At 36.4% G+C, this 25,494-nt stretch overlaps 1 protein-coding gene across 1 annotated transcript; it reads right to left on the bottom strand.

Annotated features, from left to right (window-relative positions):
- Nucleotides 1-1,179: 1,179 nt before the first annotated feature.
- LOC107598289 (FH2 domain-containing protein 1-like) lies at nucleotides 1,180-23,300 on the bottom strand. Its single transcript, XM_016289584.1, has 11 exons — nucleotides 23,082-23,300; nucleotides 14,677-14,738; nucleotides 13,018-13,120; nucleotides 11,636-11,721; nucleotides 11,447-11,547; nucleotides 10,498-10,568; nucleotides 9,436-9,543; nucleotides 9,259-9,329; nucleotides 7,333-7,450; nucleotides 7,038-7,202; nucleotides 1,180-5,709 (listed from the first exon to the last, which is right to left on the bottom strand). Exons 1-11 carry the CDS (start codon nucleotides 23,298-23,300, stop codon nucleotides 3,586-3,588), a joined length of 3,228 nt encoding a protein of 1,075 aa, XP_016145070.1. The 3' UTR covers nucleotides 1,180-3,585.
- Nucleotides 23,301-25,494: the final 2,194 nt, after the last annotated feature.

Raw genomic sequence — 25,494 nt, 5'->3', positions numbered from 1 at the left:
AAAGGCATTGTACATTGTAACTGAGGTACACCTGCAGAACTTTGTGAAAAGCCAATGATTCACTTGATGAGTGAGCCATCAGAATATAAGAACCAGAGGTGGCAAATATGATTCTAGAGGTAGAAATTAGGATTTTTCATTAGGATTTCATCAGCTGACAACAATCTATTAATGTTTACCTATTCATTTTAAAAAAAAATGTATATTAATTTTATATAACTCCATTTTGAGTATATCATTTACGCCCTCCTTCACCAACATGGTGGGAGCTTGAGAAGTAAACACACATAGCAGAAGGGTAAAAGCATGTAAAAAGCCTTCCTGGGCAAGTCTGGCTCAGCTTTTACCACTCTATTAATCCACTAATTATGCTTAACCAGTAACACTTTGGTTCAATTCGTTAATGCAAATTGGTTAATTAACCGATTAGTTAATGCATTAGGTATCTAATACTAACAATGAACAACAAATTTATAGCATGTATTAATCTGCAGTAGGTTCATGTTAATTTATTAATATACTGTACTATTGTTCATTGTTAACTTATGTTCATTCATAATACATTAACTAATGTTAATTTTACATTTTTAAAAACTTGCTACAAATGCATTAGCGTATAGAAATTAATATTAACCTAATAAATTAAGTAAAATATGGTTAATTGTAGGGATGCACGATATTGGATTTTTGCCGATATCAGATATTTTTAAACAAATTTTGGCTGATAGCCGATGCCGATACCGATATATTTCCTTTTGTTTGGAAACAACACCAAGTCTTTCCTGTACAGAGATTGTAAACAAATTATTTTTCATTTTGGTTAGTTTGGTTTTAATAAAAACTTGCTTTTGAAAATTAAATAAACAATGAAGTTCTTTTATAATGAGAGTACATTGAAAGCTTTGAAAATAACTATAAAGTGACTATAAAGCAATCCTTAACATTTTATTTGAATATTGAGTTTTCATAATCCATTTGAAAAAAAAAAAACATATTACACATAATGAATAAATCTGTATATATATCAATTATTTAATTTACAAGTGTCTTGTTTGTTTTTATTCATGTAAGCTACCTTCTGACCTTTAAATCAAACCATTCTCGTGATTTTATGACATCAATTACTGCTTTATTTAATCAGAAATACAATCTTAATGTTATTTGTGTATTTTACTTTCATTTTATTACAAGTAGGCCAACAAGTAAATAAAATGCCTTACTGGACGAGCATTAGGACCCGCTGCTGCTCGCACTAGTAACTGACTCTATTGCACACCAGACGCCTCATTCTGTACTTGCATTCTCAGATCAAAACAGTGAATCTAATCATCATTCAGGAAAAAGTTCACTTCAAGAATGAGCTCACTGCTGACGTGATCTTATCGCTGTCACACCCTGAGAACATGCGAGTTACTCGTCTTATCGGTAAGGCATATCGGCATAATTTTTCATATCGGGCCGATGCCGATATTTGCATTTTAAGCCATTATCGGCCGATTTTGATTTCGATAACGTTCCGATATTATCGTGCATCCCTAGTTAATTGTTATTTCATGTTAACTACTGAATTAATGTTTAGAACCTTATTGCAAAGTGTTGCCACTTATTCTAACACTGATTTGTTAGTTCTGAGCAACACGTACGTTTGTTGACTACAGTGTATGTGCTTTCTCAAAAGTTTGGGCTAAAACTAGCCTTTCCTCTAGCACCAGGTTTTGCCACTCCCGGTTAACAGTATGGCTTTAAAAAGAAAGAGCTAGCAGTATATTCACAGAAAAGTCACAAATACAGTGTCATCAGCAGCAAGACAGTGTACAGCAGCATGTACCCTGCACGAAAAGGCAATTTGAAAACAAGCAACTCAGCAGCAAAGATTTAGAAAATGTCCCAAAAAATCACTGGAGAGGCATCTTCGAACTACTATAGCTGTAGTACTCATTGCATCAGCTACACTAAGGTGTATTTGGATAACATTCATAGACATATTCATCAAAGAGTCTTCAGCTTGATTTGTCATCATGCACAGAAAACATTTATGTGAAATGTGGATGAACCTTTGAGTGCCCATGAAGCTGTTTTAATGGAAATGTTACCCTAGTAAACAGTACTACATTTACCTCATATTATATAAAATTACAAAGCAAACATATGGATATATGACAAGTTGTCTTCTATTTTCAGCAATTTGTGAGAACAGCTCACAAGATCTTTGTAGAATTAATAGAGATTATAAAATAGGGTTAATCTAACACTAATTACAATTTGTGATTGATGTGTTTTCTGTGACAGTTGATAATGTATCAAGTATATGTAAGAAAAGGCCATCAAAACCATCCTCAGGTGGATGTGGAAGTGCTACTAAATGTGCTGTCAAATGGTGACAGTAGCTCACGTCATTCTTGAAAATCTGAAGCCCAAAGTATACTTTGTTTTCTTAAGGCCAAAGTATACTTCGGTTTTTAAGTGTACGGCAGGATACAGTGAGCGTGACGCAACTTTCATCACCTTGCAGGCGCAGGTCACACATGTGCATTGGTTAAGCAATAATCAGTTGTTCCACAAGGTGGCAGCACTGTCCCAGGCCATTGTTTCACAGAAGAAAACTAAACTAAAGAGACTGCAACAACAACTGACACCTGCATTGACATGCACTTGTGTGAGGGGGTTATGAAAGAGCCACAACTTCAGATTAAAAGAGCACAAAGAACTTTTTATCGGTCATGACTTTTTGAGAAAAATAGCACAGACACTGGACAAAGATGAAGCTTTCTAGAGTGCATGTGTAGACAGCCTGCATTCACGTACACACAACTATACTTTGAAAGGCTACACGTACCACTGTGCACATAACCTAAACAAAGTATACTTGGGCCTTTACACGTACGTTAGCGTATGCGTACAGCTGAACACATAGCCTTTCAAAGTACACTTCATTTGATATTGTGCGTGAACACAGGTGGTCAAAATATATGCTCTAGAAAGCTTCATCTTTGTCCAGTGTCTGCTCTATTGTTCTCCAGAAGTTATAAGCAATAAAAATATCTTTGTACTCTTTTAACCCCTTAGCATTCCTGTAAAATTTGCCTAAATCGCCTAAAACACGCAGTGTACCGTGGAACGCTAACAGGTTAAACTAAAGTTTCTGCTCTCTCATAACCCCCTCACGCAAGCGCTTGTCAATGTGGCCGTCTGTTTTTGTTGTTGTTGTTATTCCGTCTTTATAGTTTAATTTTATACTGTGAAACCACGGCGTGGGCCAGTGCTGCCACCTTGTGGAACAAATGATTAGTGCAAAACAAATTCAATGCACATGTGCGACCTGCGCGTAAAGTTCGCACGGTTACAAAAATCAGGTGGTGCGCTTACTTATTCTGGTGAAGAAATTTGCGTCACACGCACTCACATAAAAACCAAAGTATACTTTCTGCTTGACTGAGCATCTAGCGACAACTTTAGCTACATTTTAAAGGCTATAGATACATTCAGAATCATTTAAGAGGCTTTTGTGCCTCTTCACTATATGCAGAAAATTTTGATCATCCTTGTTTAACAGTGTTTTTAGAGCCACTGTGTAATATGTTCACTCTACTTCCATGTGGGTTTGTTGGTCCTGCTCAAGATGGAGTCTCTAATCTGTATGGATCTCTCTGAGAAACTGCTACTTTTAAGGGAGCGCTCTTGTCCAGACTGTGAAGGAGGTGTCTCACTGATTCGACTGGAGGCCCTTACACTCTGAACCCTCCTAATAGGTTTATCCTCACTCCTTGGCAAAGGTACGCTACTGACAGAGTCCGTTCTACCACCAGGCAATCTCTGAGAGCTACTCCTGGATAAGTTCTTTGATGGTGTTCCTGTTACAGCAGGTGAGGGCAAGTCTTTTTTAGTTCTGGAAGAAGATGCCACAGTGTTGCGAGCAAAGCTAGGCAAAGGCGAAGAACTTTTCGGGATGTTGCTGGGGCTGTCAGGTGTTCCTCCTTCTGAGGTTCCTTGGGCCTGAGCTTGGGCCAAGGCGCGCATCGTAGAACGACACATCTTTTCCTCTGGTGCTGGTTTTGAAATGTTACGAACAGTTTTGGCATTCGTTTTCTTGATGGAAGGTCTGTGTTGAGCCGAGTCCCTCACCCACCGAGAGGTGCTTGGCGTCGCTCCTCTTGGTGCCCTGGGATCCTCTGGAGGGAGACTTGAATGTCGTGTAGGTCTACCTTGCCTCTCGCCTCTCCTGGCTGGCATGCTTTGGTCACGAATTGGACGTCTGGGTACAATATTCTCATGTCCGGGAGGTTTTTCGACTTTCCTTATGCTGCTACTAGATCGATTCTGCCTTGTAATGGGCACCACTTTGCGCATGTTCTGGGTCTCAGTTGCTGTGAGGGTTCTTGTCGGACGGCTGGCATGAGCAATTGCTTTGGATGGAATCTTGGTTTTGACAAGTGTTGCTTTGGGGCTACCGGTCTGAAATGCTTTCTCGCCAACTCTTCGCCCTTCAGCTGTGTCACAGCTATCTGTCTCTGCTTCCTCAGTAGTTACCGATGGACTGACGGATTCTGGACATGCTCGATTGACCCTTCCCACAAGTGGTTCATCACTTGATGTGGACACAAAGTGACAATCGGTGGACTCAAAATTGGAGGAAAGAGAATTGGTGTCCTGAATAACTCTTGAAAAGTTGGCTTCCTGTGGCTTTGGGCTAAGTTCAGATCTTTCTTTTATGATAGGAGAACTCTCAATCTCGGAACAGTCCAACACAATGGAACAATCCGTCTCAGTGCAGTCCATAACATACAACACAGGTTTCTTACCGGAAACAGGGGGATCCAGAGGCAATGGGGTGTCACAAGTTGTTGAGGAAAAAGTACTCGAGTCTGCTTCCTCTCTCTGTGATGAGATCATTTTGTCATTCCATAATTTTTCTGGTTTAGGTCCCTCCTCAGAACTCCGACTAGATGGGGGTGTATCAAGGACAAATGCTTTTGGAGAGTCTTCATCTCTTTCCAGATCTGTTACAAACACTTCACGCTGGTTATCCACAGAAACATGACTGTTATTATTGATCTGGCTGGTTATCTCAAAGGGTTGAAGGCCTGGAACTAGTTTGTGTTTCTCCACAGAGACACTCATGTGTCCAACACTTTGACCAGATGTCCCGTGCTTTGTGTTACTTATTTGAGGTGTAACTCCACTTTCTGAGAGAGACGTGTTATTATTATTATTATGGTAGGGATTATTGTTCGTGCTGTAGCCAAAACTTGAGTATCTAGCTAAAGGACTGATGGGTTCTGTCTCAGCCTTTGGTGAAGAAACTAGCTTCTCTTGGTAAGCCTGACTTTGTGGATCCAGCTCCCTATTATCATCCTGTAAGAGAAGCCATGCCATGGTCTTTCGTTGATGGTTCCTGCCTGAACGTGGCAGGCTGCTGAATTTTGTATAGTCACTTGCTGTAGACGCAGAGATCAATTCTGTGTGATGGTAACGGTGGGCACTTGCCGAGCGCCCCAAAGGACTGTGGGGGCTTTGAGGTCTTGATTGAATCAGGAAGTCCAGGAGGCCTTCTTTGGTTAGGATGTCAACATCATTTTCGCTGCTGCTGCGACCAAAACCTCCACTACCACCCGCCTCAGCATTGGCTGCACCCCAGGCACACCGTCTCTCTTCCAGTTCCTGTAAGCGCCGCTGTCTAGCTTCCTCTTTCTGTTCCCTGTCCAGGTTGTCCTGCAGGAGAGTGGACAAGAGATCACTATAGGAGTTTGTGTTCACTGATATATGATCTGTAGCATGATTTGTAGCCTTAAGGCTGGGACACACCAAGCCGACTTCAAAGAACCAGTGGCGACAAAAGTCGCCGGTGTTGTCGCCTCGCATCAGCTGCGTCTGAATCAAAAAGCTGCGCTTGAACACACGGCGCAGGCTACAGTGATGTGCATTCTGCGTCTGCGTGAAAGGAATTTACTGTGTACATCAGCAGCTATCAATAGTCTATATTCATCATTCAAAAGGAAAAACCAAAACAATACGAGGTATACTAGGGGTGTAATAGTATACAGAAGTAACGGTTCGGTGCGTGCTTACCTCAGTTTTGGGATCACGGTTCGATATGAGTTCGGTACAACAGGAAATTTATTTTTTCATTTATTTTGAACAGACTGTAGTGCTACATACATGTAGCATGAGCAGTTGTTTCTGATTTGAATTAGATTGTATAATTTCGTGATTTAAAGAAAAAACAGAAGGCTCTGACTTTAGATGTGAAATTATGCTACATAAGGCACCTGTACAAAACAAAAACAGCAGACGGACTGAATGAAAATGCAGATTTATTCTCTGACAGCAGGTGGCGCTTATGGAACAGCAGCGATACAGTGTTTCCTTGGTTACTGCTGTAAACAAAGCAGCTGCGCTTATAAACACTACTTTAATATGCATTATATGGAGGTAAGATGAAAAGAAAATGCCATCAAAACATTTCTGAAGACGGTCGGTTCCTCTCAGAGATACATTCATATAAACCCCCTCACGCATTACCGCAAACGATCAGCTTGGTGTGTCCTGGCCTTTAAAGTCTTGACAAATAAACTCTTAATTACTTTATATTAAATTATTTAATTTATTGTTTTTTAAATTAATCTTAACTTTTGCATGTTAGTCAATGTGATATGTACCTTTACAGCTTTTCTGAACTTTAGACAGAAATCTTGGAAAATTCTAAAGCACTCATCCAGTTTGAAGGTGTCTTTGTCTTCACAGAAGAAGTCGATGAGGGCATTACCCTCCTTGCGCAAGTCCAGCCTGCGATGTTTAAGGTCCTGCAGGGCAGTAAGATGAAAAGAAAATGCCATCAAAACATTTCTGAAAACGGTCGGTTCCTCTCAGAGATACATTCATATAAACCCCCTCACGCATTACCGCAAACGATCAGCTTGGTGTGTCCTGGCCTTTAAAGTCTTGACAAATAAACTCTTAATTACTTTATATTAAATTATTTAATTTATTGTTTTTTAAATTAATCTTAACTTTTGCATGTTAGTCAATGTGATATGTACCTTTACAGCTTTTCTGAACTTTAGACAGAAATCTTGGAAAATTCTAAAGCACTCATCCAGTTTGAAGGTGTCTTTGTCTTCACAGAAGAAGTCGATGAGGGCATTACCCTCCTTGCGCAAGTCCAGCCTGCGATGTTTAAGGTCCTGCAGGGCCTGTGTAGAGCTCTAACAAATAAGAAAGCAGGTGAGCCATTCTTATTGACATTAAAAAAACATTAATCCATTATAGTAAATAAAATGAAAAAATAAATACAATGGAAATATACAAAAAAAATTGAGGGAATGATTCATTTACCTGCAAAAATGGATCTAGCTGCTGTTGTAGCTCACCGTCATCCTGAATCTTCTGCTCCAAAGACCGTGTTTTGACATAGAGAGAGGAAAACTCTCCTTCTATATTTTCTACTGAAATTCTACAACAATAAAAATGCAAGTAAGCCAGAGAACGATCAAGGAAGGGCTCATAGAAAGTTTGAGTAGGCTAAATAAGGACTACATTTCTAAGAAAAAGCCCAACACTAGTAACTAGTTACATGAAACTAAATTACGTAATTTAATTACAAAATAAATGTAATTGTAATCAGTTACAGTTACTGAGAAGAAATGTGTAATGTTAACAATTACAAAGAGGGTTACATCTGAATATTTTCACACATATACAGATTTGATTGATTTCTATCCCAATGTGCAGTAACTTTTTTATTTACCATTTGGGTTTATCTATATGCTTTATTTTTTAGGATTAACTGTTTTTTTCCCCAAGGCATTGTTAAATGCCAGTGTTTCCTGTCATAACTATACAAAGATTTGAAAAACATAGCTATTAAACTATTTCTTGTTGTGATTTTAAATCTGTATTTAACCTCAGAATGTTCTCAAAGTAAATAGAGGTGCTAAAGTCAGATTTTTTGTGGTGGCTGTGCTTTAAAATTAAATTATTATAATCTTAATGCAAGTGAAGAAGGATTCTGAAAGTCTTGCCTGCTTTAAATGTTTGAAAATGAAATTTAGAAACGTAATCACATGTAATCAGTTACATTACTTTAATAAAGTAATTAAAATAGTTACACTATTTATTACATTTTAAATAGAGTAACATGTAATTTGTAACCTGTTACATTTCCAAAGTAACCTTCCCAACACTGGTACTTAAATCAAAATAGACGTTTGGTAGTTTGGTTTGATACTGCTGTAGCCTTTACAGGATTAATACAGTATTAAAGGGGTCATATGATGCTGCTAAAAATAATATTATTTGGTGTATTTGGTGTAATGAAATGTGTTTATGCGGTTTAAGGTTCAAAAAACACATTATTTTCCACATACTGTACATTATTGTTTCTCCTCTATGCCCCGCCTTTCTGAAACGCGTCGATTTTTACAAAGCTCATCGGTCTGAAAGCGAGGTGTGCTGTGATTGGCCAGCTATCCAGTGCGTTGTGATTGGCCGAATACCTCAAGCGTGTGACGGAAATGTTACGCCCCTCACCATACTGTGATGCCCTGTCCGGCCGGAGCGACGAGACAAAAACATGAAAACCCATTATAAACGAGGCATTCGTTGCATCCAGTGGAGACATAATTACTGATTATAATGACTTATACTGTCTTTTTACGCGTTGCGTTGCATCGCGCCGCATAAACATAAAACCATGTCTGCATTTGTGATCGGAGAAATGACAAACAACTGAAAGCCGATCCGGCGATCCACAGCGAAGCTGATGTATTTCCTCAGCGACCAGCACGGATCAGCTCCAGGCATGACGAAGCGGATATCGTCCTCTTTTGGAAGACCAAACAAAGTAGTTTCGCTTTCACAACGAAACACACAGCGTCTTCACGACATGGCGGCGGCAGCAACAACAATACTACAGCGAGAATAAAAGTTACGCCTTCTTTCTTTGCGTGAACATTTGGGCGGCGTTATGCAAATCTTCCCACATAGTGAGGTAGACATGTGGGGGCGTGTTAGAACGAGCCGTTTTAGGTAGGTGTGGCTGACTCTTAACTTTTATAAAGAATATCTCTTTGGATTTGAGACTTTAGTCTTTGCAACTTTACAGATCTTCTTTATGCACCAAGAGCTTGTAACACTCCGAAGAGAACGGAAAACTCGCATCATATGACCCCTTTAAAACAACTCAATTTAAGGTGTTCAAACGTTTCATACAAGTAATGAAATTATAAGCTTCCTTGCATCAGAAACTATTATTGTTGTTACCTGACTGCACTCTGAACATGCGTTAGCTTCTCTGGGAACTTCAAAAGGGCCTCATCCTTCTTCTGCGCTTCCTTCGTGAGAAAAGCAGTTAAAATAAAACGTTTTCCTGAAACATTTACAAAAATGGATCAATAAATCTGGAGAAAACTACAGTGCATCTGGATCTGTCCCACTTACTAGTGCCACAAAATGAAGCAGGTTCATGCCAGGCTTGTTGGCCTTCGTGTCAGCCAGAGAGAGAAGCGAGGACAGATTGAAGCCCACAGCATTGCCTGCGTAGCCACCCTATGAACACACAGAGAACATCAGTCAGTGTCTGCTCAGTGCTGTAAAAGCCATCAACCCTTCCTGATCTAAAAATGTCAGGGAATGTTTTGGAGGAGTAGTTGAAAAGAAAGAGCAAAGGTGAAAAGAGCATTGGGGGAAATGTCCACAAAAAGGGGGAAGATGAGGGGTAAAGGAACACTGGAAAGACAATAAACGAAGAGACAGAAAGAGACTTACTGCATTCATGATATTTCCCGCTTGGAGAACCAAGTGTAGAATGGCATGGAGCTCTTCACAAGCCATTAGTTCTGTGGAATAATCAATGGAAACTGAATTAAATTACAACTACACAACACCAACACGCTAAATGCTATCCTTTCTACTGTCTAAAGACATTTAAAGGAATCGAATCCACATTTAAGTTAGAAAAAAGTGCTGACGGCATGACGACTTTTTATTCATGCAAGATTAATAAAACTCAATTTGAGTTTTGCTAAAGGCTCCCAGCATTAATGAAGTGCCATATCTTCACGTTTCAACGCTGCCGAGGAGTAGAAAGGTCATGAGTCATTGGTTTCTAATACAGGCACAGCTGAGTGACAAAAAAATGACTCGGTAAAATGCACGAATCGAATCCTGCTAAAAAAGTTGCTGAAAAAATGACATTTTGAGCAAATGAGCAACCCTGGAGCACAAAACCAGTCATAAGGGTCATTTTTGTGAAATTTAGATTTATACATCATCTGAAAGCTGAATAAATAATCTTTCCATTGATGTATGGTTTGTTAGGATCGGACAATATTTGGCTGAGATGCAACTATTTGAAAATCTGGAATCTGAGGGTGCAAAAAAATCTAAATATTGAGAGCAAAGGTGAAAAGAGCATTGGGGGAAATGTCCACAAAAAGGGGGAAGATGAGGGGTAAAGGAACACTGGAAAGACAATAAACGAAGAGACAGAAAGAGACTTACTGCATTCATGATATTTCCCGCTTGGAGAACCAAGTGTAGAATGGCATGGAGCTCTTCACAAGCCATTAGTTCTGTGGAATAATCAATGGAAACTGAATTAAATTACAACTACACAACACCAACACTCTAAATGCTATCCTTTCTACTGTCTAAAGACATTTAAAGGAATCGAATCCGCATTTAAGTTAGAAAAAAGTGCTGACGGCATGACGACTGCTAGAATTAGTTCATGCAAGATTAATAAAACTCAATTTGAGTTTTGCTAAAGGCTCCCAGCATTAATGAAGTGCCATATCTTCACGTTTCAACGCTGCCGAGGAGTAGAAAGGTCATGAGTCATTGGTTTCTAATACAGGCACAGCTGAGTGACAAAAAAATGACTCGGTAAAATGCACGAATCGAATCCTGCTAAAAAAGTTGCTGAAAAAATGACATTTTGAGCAAATGAGCAACCCTGGAGCACAAAACCAGTCATAAGGGTCATTTTTGTGAAATTGAGATGTATACATCATCTGAAAGCTGAATAAATAATCTTTCCATTGATGTATGGTTTGTTAGGATCGGACAATATTTGGCTGAGATGCAACTATTTGAAAATCTGGAATCTGAGGGTGCAAAAAAATCTAAATATTGAGAAAATCATCTTTAAAGTTGTCCAAATGAAGTTCTTAGCAATGCATATTACTAATCAAACATTAAGTTTTGATATATTTACGGTAGGAAACTTACAAAATATCTTCATGGAACATGATCTTTACTTAATATCCTAATGATTTTTGGCATAAAAGAAAAATCTATAATTTTGACCCATACGATATATTGTTGGCTATTGCTACAAATATCCCCCAGCGACTCAACACTGCTTTTGTGCTGCAGGGGCACATATATTACTCTAGATGAAAGTAAAAAATTCCTCCAAAACTTGACATAAACATCAGAATGTCCTTACCTTCAGTAGCCCGACGCACGATGTTAATCTCATGATTCATGACCGCACAGGACGGGAGGAACTCTTCCTGAAGTACCATAGCCTCAATACGCACTTCATAGCTGTAAAAGTGAACAGACGATCATAACTGACTTGCCTTTTGTGTATGTTGTTAGGTGTTTTGTATTTCATTCATCAGAGAGATCTCACCATGGCACTTGAATCAGCAGGAACATGAAGGAATCGACCAGAGTCAGCTTATTTGGGTCTCCTTTGAATTCCCGCAATCTCTTCACCTAGTGATTTATTGGTAGATTTATTGTAGATCCTTTATTATAATAGATATTACCTTTGCTGTCATCTAACACTTAATGTTAATCTTTAAAGCGCTAATAATTTAATAACAATCTTTAGCAAACATCAAACTTAATGTCCATTTTTCATTATGTTGTGATGAAAATAGTATGCATAGTATAAATTAAAATTTCTGCCATTTATCAATTCCTGTATATAACACACATAATTATTAGCCAGAAATATTAAAATTGGTGCCTCCCTAATTTATATCTCAACATAGACCCATTCATCTGATTAAAGATTACAGATAGTGCCAAGTACAGGCTCTAGTTAACAAAAATATATTAATAATAATAAATACACATTCCTTATAAAGTATCCATTGGCCCTAACACTGTTGTTAATGTTAACTAAACCTAAAACTCAAAAATCATACTTAAAAATAATGTTTGTTAATTGAAGTAAAGCTGAAATACAATAAATGATAAATATAAGTAAATATAAAAAATAAGCAACCATTAGAAATGTTGCCTTAGATACTAATTGAAATTAGATAAGTTACTAATAATATAAATAAGTAGTAAAATTACTCAAATATAAAGAGATACAAAATGTATTAAAGCTAGATATGAATAATAATTTTAAAAAATAGATAGAAATGACAAAAGTACTTAACAAAACGTTTTTTAAAAAATATTATGTAAGCTGTCTTTTCCATTTTGTATGGTTATTTATTTATCCTTTTTTAATTAGTATTTTTTTTAAGTATTAAGATTTTAAGTAAATGTTATGTGTATATTGTTCTGTTTTTTTTTAAAAGTTAATAAAAACACAGTTCAAAAAAATGAAAAATGAAAAACTAATTAAAAATAGTATATAAATAACACTCGCTGGCATCAGCAATGCGTCTCCAGCAACCGCTTGTGATTGCATTTTATTGAGAAGAGGCTCTGATTTTGTAACTACATATACGTCACTTAATACATCAGTATGTCACTGCATGCTGATATCAAAACCTTGTTTCGGTGTAAGGATTATTTGTTACAGGAGTTGTCTTTTAATGTTGTTTAGGACACATTAGGATGCATTAATGCAGCAAATACACTACAAATGCGATGTGGCTATGCTGTATGCATCGCTGACTGCCAGCAAATGTGGCAAATGTGTTTATAACACACATTGTATCTCGTTTACTCCTGTATGTGTTGCTGTACATTTGTGACGTTATTAGCAGCTGCCATTCACCAGAAATGGAGCCATACACAAATACAGTGTACATGTAAGATAAGTCTCACCTCCTGTGCTTCTGGTAGAAGTTTGAGCAGTTCTTTCAGCGGTTCTGCTCCATATTGCTTACTGTTGCCCAGACGAATGTCTTCCACTATTGCATGATTGGACCTGAGGGAGAAAAACACACGTACAAAACAGACGATTCAGTTTTGGCTCTGCTTCAGCCATGCAACTGGTCAGTGCATGAGATTAACCCTTTGTAGGACACTTCAGTGTATGATGCAGAGAAACCTGTACCTTCACAATATTGGATGAATTACTACGTACTTACAGTACATCAAATTAAGCATAAGGTAAGGTTAGGGGTATATTACACTGCATACCATCAACACTGGCTCTAAAAACTATATACAAGTCTGTATTTTTAATGAAGGTATGTCACAATAGCAATAAGCTAGGAATTTTGACTATACAAATTTATATGAATTATGGTTACCAAACATTTGATATCCAACATAAAATAAATTCAAAGATCACTATTTGCACTCGACAAGAATCAAATCCTGCTAAAAGTTCACTCTACTGTTTATCGGTCCACACTTTTGCCTGCTTCGCTGAAAGAAATCACAATTATTACTCCTGATTAAATTTCAAAAATCTTCAAAAATATGATATGCTCTTATCTTCAGTAGCCCGAAGCACAATGTTCATCTCACGACTCGTTACTCATAATAAAACAAGTACTAAAATTACTAAAATTTAAAGACATTTAAAAATGTAATCTAAATAGAAATATGAAAAAGAAACGAATAAAAATAAGTGCAATACTTAACAAAATGACTAAATGAAAAATAAATTCAAAATGTTAATAAATACTAAAACAGTAGATAAATAATACTAAAATAACACTCAGTCCTAGTACTCAGCCTATTATCTAGTGATGAAAAAACTAACACTTAACCTCAAATTGCTGACTGAGATGATATTTAGTGACATATTATGGAAAATTTTTCTTATCCTGTATTTTCCGTACGCTGTAGTAGTAATATAGATATTTGAAGAACTGTTTGATTACCGACTTCTTCAAAATGCCTTCTTTTGTATTCAACGGCACACAAAAATCCCGTACAAGCAAAACACAATGATTTTTAACTATTTAACTACTGACTGATTGCCAAAAGTGAGCACATACTGTATACTGCCCCTCCTGGAAATCTGCATTTGAGCTGTTTTCTAACATGTTTTGGTGATTACTTCTTTTCATAAAACACAAAATGAATATGTCTCTAGATAATGACTCTTTCAAATACGAATAATAAGTCGAAAAGGTGTGAAAACGTTGCACAAAAAACATGACAAGTGCATTGCTTTTTCCCCCCGATGCTTTGCTCGTGAAGCCTGGGACTAACTGTAACAACGTCTCCTGCATGAGTGACATAAATATGATTTAACTAACTGATCACAGAAGAAAGCATTGTCTTTTTGCATAATCATTTACAGTGCAGAGGATGTGGAAAAACCTGTTCAAAAATAAACAAAATCTAGTACTCGTCACAGTGAGTGCAGACGGCATCCTCGTGTGAACTCGCAAGCATCAATCAGAACCTGAAAGCTATTGATCTTTACACAAGAGCATCGGATTTCCCTTGACCGCCAGATCCTATTTCTGTGCTGGAGCTCATGCACACGCAGGTTTTTACACACGATGACGCTGGTTAACTTACTTCTTGAACTGTTTGAGGAAGATCCCAATGTTCATTCCTCTCTTGGAGTCCAAGATGCTGATCTGGGAGAACAGAGGAATAGAGATGGTGATTAAAACGGATGGAAAGATGCGCAAAGCAGACGCGTAATTCCCATTCAAATTTTTGGTTTTCAGGTTTTTGAGGCACGCTGATTTGAATGCAACTTCCAAATAAATAAAACTGCTATCTTTGATGTTGCAAAATTACTAGGTGACACTTTTTACTTATTTTACAGTGTCCTTGTTACATGTTACATATGCATAATTACATGTAACTAACCCTAAACCTAACCCTAACTCTATAATAAGTACATTGTTCTATAGTAAGTTAAGTAATATTACTAAGTACTTAAAGGTATAATTACACTGTAACAGGGACACCTTAAAATAAAGTGTAACCAATCAGTGACACTCTGAAATAGTGTTTTCAGTATCGTATAGTTTATTTTGTGATGTGCATTATGAACACGAACCGCTCCATGTTCACTTTGTTGCTTTTCCAAACATTTTTGGCATTAGCTTTTGTTACCATACAAACCGAAAGGCAAAAATAGATGCCTTGTTAGCATACAAAAATACATCATATCATACAAAATAACCATCCAAATCTTGATTTAATTACTTTTTGTAAGGATTTGTACATAATGTTTACACTGGGATATAAACTGTATTAAACTCTTATAATACCAAATCAGGTAAACTCATTAAAAATATGATGCAATTCTTTTAATCTTATAGATATTCATTCTATGCACCTAAAAGGATTCATAAATATTGACGTGAATTGATCTCTGAAGTTGCTTTCAACTTCAATTTTTACATAGTTAAATATGTTCTAAATACTTTTTTTTTTAAACGTTTCATTATCTGTGCAAACTTACAAAAATGCATGTTTGCACGAATACCAACAATTACTAATAAAATGGTGTTGAATATAAAGATGTTCCACTGTAACTTAATATAGTCGATTTCAAAATGGAAAGCAATCTTTGCTGAATTATAAACAATGCAAATAGTTCAGTGATGTAAAGTTTTTGGGAGAGGTACAGTATAACTCAGTTTAGAAGATGCATATCAGTACTGATGTTCTGTAAGTGTTGATTATGGGATTTGTTTCTCAGATCTTAAATAATCAATGACCCAAGTCTACATGTGATTATACAGTGCACACTGCAAATGTTCAACACATCATTTTCCTAAATATCCTTTTTGACAGATTAACTGGATTAAATTGCACTGACTTCCAAAGGCCACAGAGCTGAAGCTCTTCAGAAGGCAGAGAAAACGCAAAGAGAATCTCAAACCTGGGTATCTGGTAGAGATGCATGATTTATTGATGGTCAAATCCATATCGGATCATAGGTAAGAGAAAAATTAAGCTAGTAAATTCCAGCCAACTGGTCATGGGGCCACATGTTTTGTTTTTTTTAAAGCAATGTCATGCTTCTTTATTTTTGCTGTCTCTGAGAAAGCTATATTTATCATTGTGCTTTTATATAATAAGTTTGTCCACAGGTATGTATCATTCTTTACACCAGTGGTTCATAGCAGGCCAACATTTGCCATTTCAAGCACATAGACATCTGAAATTTTAAGGTTCAATTTTACAAAATGTATATTTATACACTCTAAAAAATGCTGGGTTGTTTCAACCCAATTTTGGGTCAAATATGGTCTAACCCAACCGTTGGGTTAAAAAGTTAATTTAAAAATTTAACCAAAATTTAACCCAACAGTTGGGTTAGTCCATATTTGACCCAAAATTGGGTTGAAACAACTCAGCATTTTTTAGAGTGTATCTAATATTGGCCAATATTGATATATAAGCAATTATTGGTTATCAGTACTGACTTACCTTTCTACATTTGGTGCATCCGTAATATCTGGTAGTATTGGGTTTCTGTAACACTCATAATATGTAACTTTCGTGGCACTTTCAAAGTGAGTGGCACTAAAATGCACGTTACAGGCATGAATTGCAGCATTTTTATTAGGTTGGTTCAGGTTTTTGTGGCGGTTCAGAATTCAAATGTTCGGTGATTGTCGCTTAAAGGTTAATGCTCTATCGTAACATTCCCCCTACACCGAACCCAACCCTAAACTGGCAAAATGCACTCGCTGATGCAACAGTGCTATTTTAACTACGTTTTACGCAGCCTTGAGCTGTTTTGTTGAACCGTAGTTTCACGGGATTTGTGAAACATAGTATCGCGTGAGCTACAGAGGAAACCTACGGTGACGCCAACGTTCAAAAGTATCAGTTTTCAAATCTCACACCATGTTACAATTGTGCTTAAGTCATGAAGTGCAAGGAATTGTGCGAAAATGAGTCTTTCTTGATCGAAACTCTGGCCCTGTAAATCATGCTTTGTGTGAAATTCCCATCCGAATGGTGTACATTCATATGCAATAATACTAGTTTATTATAAAAAGGGTTTTAAATATGGTTCAGGTTGTTCAGCATTCTTTCTCAGGTAGAAATGTCTTAATTTACTTGTAACATTAATTAATTTATTCTATTACCATTATCAGTAAAGCAATGCTGCGATAAACTAAAGAAAGGATTAATATGTGGGTAAATCTAGATGTAAATCTGCTTTAAAAAGCATTACATGTTTGAACATGGCCAGAATGTGTGTATATTGAGAGACGCATTCAAAATCGTCATCTTAACATGGTAAAACATTTTTACACGTACTAAAGAAACGCGGTGAAGTCTGATGCCTTAACACGGCCACAATGTGCTTGTCTACACATACAAAAGAAAGGCGTTCAAAATTGCCGCATTAACGCCGACAAACAGTGCGTGTTGACACGGTCAAATTTCGCACGCTCCGTTTAAAACAGGTTTTGGCCCTATCCACCTTCCATACATCTGAGACGTGATGCAATGTTTTCCAACATCAACCAATAGAAGTTGGTTGGTTGACAGCTACTGAATTTGCCATAATAGAAGCACATACCTGAAGATCAGCACTCATCCACCAAATCTTATTACTTATTGCTTATTCTTCTGAGCCTCACCACTGCTGCATAGTGTAGTTTGGTGATGCTAAGTTTAGATAATGGAACAGCAGAGACGATGGGAGAATCAGTACCTGACTGTGTGGTTAAAGAAGCAGAAAAGGACGACAGGAAGAGAGAAACAGCATTGCAGATAGCAGAGAGAATCCTGAGCAGTGATGCCCAAGTTGCTTTATTTTTGTTGTTGTTGTTAAATATTGTGTACACCTAAAAATCACGAGTATCAGTGTAGTTTACAAAAAAAAAAAAAACTGGGAGATGATCATGTCAATAGATGGCGGTGCAGCTAACACCATTGTGGTATTGGTACTTAAAATATGTGAAGAACAGCAATGTTAAAACCAGCTAAAATACTACTGAATGCACCTATACAATGTAGCTAAAAAGTGTCAAACATGGTAATCAAGAACGCTGCTCGAGGAGTAAACAATCTAAACACTGTTCTTGTCTATTTGCTGGTAATGTTATGCTACTATAAATTAATATTGGTGAACGTATTAGCCATTCAATGCAGAATTACATCATTAGAATAGTTTTCATACTGGTGATTCACTCGTGCCGCATCTGTTATTTGAATATGCAAAGCAGCCGGCATCAAAGTAAAGTGAGGTTGTCATGGAGACCAGCCAACAACCAGTTCTCAAAAAAAGCAGCTACTTCACACAAAAAAATGTGCAAAGATATACAAGCAGATCTGTAATAAACAAAGAAGACATTGCTTATTTTCTATTATTTTGATCATGCATAACGTACAAGACCCTGGTGAGCAGCTTGCATTGGTCTGCACCTATCATACGGCTCAGGTGTGTTTGTATCACAGACACTGAGAGAGCAGTGAATGGCAGAATGGCACTTCTTATGTGCTGCTGTCAGGAGTGATGTACTGCCGCCACAGCATTGTGTTATGTAATCTGTATAGTTCACTAGTTCACAAAGGGGTCATAAAAGTCTCATTTCAGGGAAAAAGCAAAAACAGTGTAGTGGTAACATTGTAACATTGCTACTTGTTAATGCTGGGATCGATCAATGCAGAAGATGTTAGGTTAGTTTTTACTGACAAAGTTAACTGTGGTGAAAAGATGTTCTAGAAACAGATAACACAAGACACCAAGTGCTGAAAACCAGAGCTGCACCAGGCTCTCATTCGATCCTCTAGGTTTTTACTTATTAAAAGACAACTGACGTCACAGGAAGACTCTGTTTCCGAGTTTGGCACAAGCTACTATGCATAATTTATTCATATGTAAAAGTAGGTGTATTTTTCCTTTTAAAGTCATCTTCTTCAGAAGAGTTATGCTATATGGTGTTTTAACATGGTTTTGACAAATAACTGGAACATATACACTACCGCTCAAAAGTTTGGGATCAGAACAGTTTTTAATGTTTTTACAGGAGTCTCTTCTGCTCATCGAGGCTGCATTTATTTGATCAAAAATACAGGAAAAAATTTAAAATTGTGAAATATTATTATGATGTAAAATAAAGTTTTTCTATTTTAATATACATTAAAATCTGATTTATTTCTGTGATGCGCAGCTGTATTTTCAGCATCATTACGCCAGTCTTCAGTGCCACATAATCTTCAGAAATCAGTATAATATGCTGATTTATTATCAATGTTGGAGACTGTTGCGCTGCTTAATATTGTTTTGGAACCTTTGATACTTTTTTCAGGATTCTTTGATGAATAAAATGTTAAAAAGAAGAGCATTTATTTAAAATAGAAATCTTTTCTAACAATATACACTACAGTTCAACAGTTTGGGGTCAGTACATTTTTATTCTTTCTTTTTTTTAAAGAAATTAAAACTTTTATTCAGCGAGGATGTGTTAAATTGATCAGAAGTGATAGCAAATATTTATATTGTTAGAAAATATCTATATTTTGAATAAATGCTGTTCTTTTTAACTTTTTATTCATTAAAGAATCCTGAAAAAATTATCTCAGTTTCCAAAAAACATATTGTGCAGCAAAAGTGTTGATAATTCTGATAATAAATCAGCATATTAGAATGATTTCTGAAGATCACGTGACACTTTACACTGGAGTAATGATGATGGAAATTCAGCTTTGCATCACAGAAATAAATGATAATTTAAAGAATATTAAAATAGAAACCATTATTTTATATTGTAATAACATTTTGCAAGATTATGTTTTTTTTTCTGTATTTTTGATCAAATAAATGCAGCCTCGATGAGCAGAAGAGAAAAAACTGGGAGATGATCATGTCAATAGATGGCGGTGCAGCTAACACCATTGTGGTATTGGTACTTAAAATATGTGAAGAACAGCAATGTTAAAACCAGCTAAAATACTACTGAATGCACCTATACAATGTAGCTAAAAAGTGTCAAACATGGCAATCAAGAACGCTGCTCGAGGAGTAAACAATCTAAACACTGTTCTTGCCTATTTGCTGGAAATGTTATGCTACTATAAATTAATATTGGTGAACGTATTAGCCATTCAATGCAGAATTACATCATTAGAATAGTTTTCATACTGGTGATTCACTCGTGCCGCATCTGTTATTTGAATATGCAAAGCAGCCGGCATCAAAGTAAAGTGAGGTTGTCATGGAGACCAGCCAACAACCAGTTCTCAAAAAAAGCAGCTACTTCACACAAAAAAATGTGCAAAGATATACAAGCAGATCTGTAATAAACAAAGAAGACATTGCTTATTTTCTATTATTTTGATCATGCATAACGTACAAGACCCTGGTGAGCAGCTTGCATTGGTCTGCACCTATCATACGGCTCAGGTGTGTTTGTATCACAGACACTGAGAGAGCAGTGAATGGCACTGAGTTTCATCTTATGTGCTGCTGTCAGGAGTGATGTACTGCCGCCACAGCATTGTGTTATGTAATCTGTATAGTTCACAGAGAGGCTAAGGGGTCATAAAAGTCTCATTTCAGGGAAAAAGCAAAAACAGTGTAGTGGTAACATTGTAACATTGCTACTTGTTAATGCTGGGATCGATCAATGCAGAAGATGTTAGGTTAGTTTTTACTGACAAAGTTAACTGTGGTGAAAAGATGTTCTAGAAACAGATAACACAAGACACCAAGTGCTGAAAACCAGAGCTGCACCAGGCTCTCATTCGATCCTCTAGGTTTTTACTTATTAAAAGACAACTGACGTCACAGGAAGACTCTGTTTCCGAGTTTGGCACAAGCTACTATGCATAATTTATTCATATGTAAAAGTAGGTGTATTTTTCCTTTTAAAGTCATCTTCTTCAGAAGAGTTATGCTATATGGTGTTTTAACATGGTTTTGACAAATAACTGGAACATATACACTACCGCTCAAAAGTTTGGGATCAGAACAGTTTTTAATGTTTTTACAGGAGTCTCTTCTGCTCATCGAGGCTGCATTTATTTGATCAAAAATACAGGAAAAAATTTAAAATTGTGAAATATTATTATGATGTAAAATAAAGTTTTTCTATTTTAATATACATTAAAATCTGATTTATTTCTGTGATGCGCAGCTGTATTTTCAGCATCATTACGCCAGTCTTCAGTGCCACATAATCTTCAGAAATCAGTATAATATGCTGATTTATTATCAATGTTGGAGACTGTTGCGCTGCTTAATATTGTTTTGGAACCTTTGATACTTTTTTCAGGATTCTTTGATGAATAAAATGTTAAAAAGAAGAGCATTTATTTAAAATAGAAATCTTTTCTAACAATATACACTACAGTTCAACAGTTTGGGGTCAGTACATTTTTATTCTTTCTTTTTTTTAAAGAAATTAAAACTTTTATTCAGCGAGGATGTGTTAAATTGATCAGAAGTGATAGCAAATATTTATATTGTTAGAAAATATCTATATTTTGAATAAATGCTGTTCTTTTTAACTTTTTATTCATTAAAGAATCCTGAAAAAATTATCTCAGTTTCCAAAAAACATATTGTGCAGCAAAAGTGTTGATAATTCTGATAATAAATCAGCATATTAGAATGATTTCTGAAGATCACGTGACACTTTACACTGGAGTAATGATGATGGAAATTCAGCTTTGCATCACAGAAATAAATGATAATTTAAAGAATATTAAAATAGAAACCATTATTTTATATTGTAATAACATTTTGCAAGATTATGTTTTTTTTTCTGTATTTTTGATCAAATAAATGCAGCCTTGATGAGCAGAAGAGACTTCTTTAAAAAACATTACAAGTCTTACTGATCCCAAACTTTTGACCGGCAGTGTGTGTATATATATACTGTATGTGTGTGTGTGTGTGTGTGTGTGTACAGATCCTAAATGTCCATGCACTGTGTTGGCTTTGCTGCAATGTCAGTAACAGCACACAGCAACACACCAGATCTGTCCACGATTATAAACGTAATATGCTAGAAACCCATTTGAGGGCATATTAAAATATCATGATCCTTTTCAGATAAATCTGACACTATAATAATATGATTTAGGCCAGCAAATGTTCATTTTTGGGTGAACTATTCCTTTAACATTTAATGAAAAATATAAATATTTTAGATTTGCAATCTATATTGTACATATTTCTGGCACATACAAACATTGTGAGAAACATCTTTGAAAAATCAAGAAATGATTTTGCATACACATTAAAATAAATACTTTGTGAATACACTGTGATGACAATGTACGTTTGAGTATGGAATTGTAATATAGTTGTGATTTTGTACTGATGATATGCATACTATGCACAAAACCACATAAACACTGGCAGCATAATATGAAATGTTGAGCTCAAAATGCAGTGCATCTTTAATTTTATAAACCTCTCTTGGTCTGATTCTATAGGTGACATTTTTTTTCTTCTAATGTAACAAGTTAAATGTTTTTTCTTAGTGTGATAGTGTCGTGATTTCTCCGTGGCGGCTCTGATGAATCTTCTCCTTATCAAATTTAACCACAGCTGGGAGGCAGGGTGAGGTTTGACCCAAATACAGATTGAGAGGAAGACATTATAATGAAGAGATGAAGATGAAATCAGATAAAAAACACATCTGGGCATGCATTTGAGAGAACTTCAAATTAATATAATCATCAAAAATAAGGCATCCAGTCACATAATATTATAATTTATAAATGTACATAGGATTTTTCTAAATGTAAAGACCGATGTTTTAACAGAAGCAGTGCTGCTGGGAGCCGGTGAGTATCCAGCATTAGAAAGCTTGCTTCTCAAAGCCTAGCGATCTCTATTAATCACAAATAAAGCAGCCTAACAACTACACTGTACATAATCACACAGAACTCAGAGAAATCTTCAAGAATTCCTAGAAGACAAACTAATGCTCAAAGATGCAAAGTTCCAGAATAATCTAATTCACAAAGTACAACCATTTCTGTACATCACACACTAACGCATCAGTCAGAACAAATCTGATATGAGAAGGAACTTTTAATGTGTCCTTCAAGGGAATTTCTGGGAAACCCATGAGGGATATTTGAGCCATGAGGATCATCCTGTCCACTTGGGAACGCTTGAAAAGTGCACTGACTGGGAAACTGCACTGATGAAAAAGCTCCTCGCTGTCAGTCACTGATGCTGCATGTTGAGCTGTGGGCATTTATACTAATTCTTCAGATGCTTTGCTTTAATGTGAACTGAATGAGTGTTTAGTTTGCAGTCTCTCACACATGGACCTAATGTGAGGACTAGCAAATCACACACAAACATGCTCATATCACAGTCACTCACACGCGTTCTCGACCACAAACAGATACGATTTTCTGTCTCTCACAAGTCCCTGCAAACTCCACCAAGTGGTTTAGTCCCCATAGGAACAACTAGTAATAGCAGACAGTGAAATGACCGCAATAAAACATAAAAAGCCTCATGTGCAAACAAAGAGAGTTGGAATAAAAGCACACTGGTGTAATCCAACCTCCCGGGATACCAAAACAATCCTAATGCATCTTGATATGTAGCAAAATTACATTTACATTTAATATCGAGCGGCTGTGCAATAGAACAACATACTGGATTTCTGATCATTTTATACAGGGACGTGAATCAGACAGTGGGGTCGATGGTAGGACGCACTTTGGTTGCTATGGTGACCGCAGGTGGGAGGGGATGCTGAAGTTTATGTGTGTGCAAAGGAAAGAGCCAGATGCTTGCTGGTGAATTTAGTCCCTGTAGAGCCCATTAGAATTAGATAGATGAAGTAAAACAACAACTAGAACCGTTCACCATGACGGCAGTGTTGTTATTGTTCATTCAAACTAAAACTATTAAAAATCTGTTTTGGTATGAAATGAAATAAATTCTAAATATTGAAATACTGAAGAAACATTATATAGATACAAATGTGAACGTAAAAAGCTTGGGGAATTAGACATGCTGCACTGGCAACTAACTGAAAAAATAAAACTAAACTTACTAGAATTCAAATAAAAATAAATTGAAGATAAATAAATGTATTTAACAAAATGAGATAAAACTTAAATGAAAAATGAAAACATAAAAAATAAGAGTGTTTTCTGTTCGGATGCTGTATTTCTGTTATTGATATTAATTCTGTCTGTGACTATAAATTTGAGCTTTAATACGTCTGTGTTTATTGATTACAAATACACACTGTGATATTTATTGAATAACTATTAAATGTCACCAATTATTTACCAAAAAATTAAAAAGCTTAAAAAACGTTAGAAATGTTGCATTGGCGGCTAACTGAAATAAAATAAGTTGAAACTAAAATATCTAAAACTTAAATTAAAATAAGTTAAAGCTACATAAATGTATTTAAAAACAAAACAAAGCTTAAATAAAAACTGAAAACATAACAAATAAAAGATCATTCAAAATACTAAATATTAGTAGGCCGTATAAATAATGCACTGACTGGGCGGGTACACTGTTCAGATGCTGTATTTCTGTTATTAACTGTTCTGTCTGTCTATGAATAGAAATTTGAGTTTTAATATGTCTGTGTTTAGTGATTACAAATACACACCGTGATATTTCTTGTACAGTTAGGAATAACCAACAGACGTCACAAACTATTTACCAAAGAAGGAAAAAGCTACCCCATCAACAATCCACAAATTCACCGTCATGCTAAGATAGTGTTACCACAGTAATCTATCAAGTCAGTACTTTGGGGGAACTACTTTAGGGTGTGTTACCGTGGCAATGTGACAACAGACAAGCGCCCTCTCCCGGTGACCTCACCCGGAAAATTGCTCCTGAATGGATTGTCTCCAATTCATCTCACCATGAGAAATGGGATGGGCTCCTAAAGAGTTTTTTAGGCTTCAGAGAATTACAATAAAGCACATCCCAATCTGTGACAAAGCACTAGGAACAGCTCATCATAAAGAGCCAGCCAGCAGCAGAAACCTTCAAATGTCTATTTTACAGTTGTGCTGTCAATTCACGTTTATAAAAATGCCGCGACTTATGAGAGATTTCAGATGATGTAATGTTTGCAGACCATGGTTAGGCTCAATAAAGGTAAATAAAGGAGGCACTGAAGGCTTTTGAGCAGGAACCGTGCTATAGTTTTCTTATTAAAGTCTGAACAACACGTTGAGATTACAGAGGAGCTGACTCACGAGGTTCCTCCAGTAACTGTGATCTTTAGGGACGTGTCCTGTGGCGTGACAGAGATCACACTAAAGGCTACAGAACTAAAGCCGAGTGTTAATGAGAAGGAGGGAGAGTGATGGCCGAAACTGTAGAATCAATAAATGAATACACCTGTCAATCTGCACTACACACACACACACACACACACACACACACACACACTCTCT

The sequence above is a fragment of the Sinocyclocheilus grahami genome, unplaced genomic scaffold, assembly GCF_001515645.1.
Source record: "Sinocyclocheilus grahami isolate Dianchi unplaced genomic scaffold, SAMN03320097.WGS_v1.1 scaffold249.1, whole genome shotgun sequence".
Classification (NCBI taxonomy): domain Eukaryota; kingdom Metazoa; phylum Chordata; class Actinopteri; order Cypriniformes; family Cyprinidae; genus Sinocyclocheilus; species Sinocyclocheilus grahami.
The sequence above is the reverse complement of the archived record's forward strand: the minus strand, read 5'-3'. Positions and strand labels throughout refer to the sequence as shown.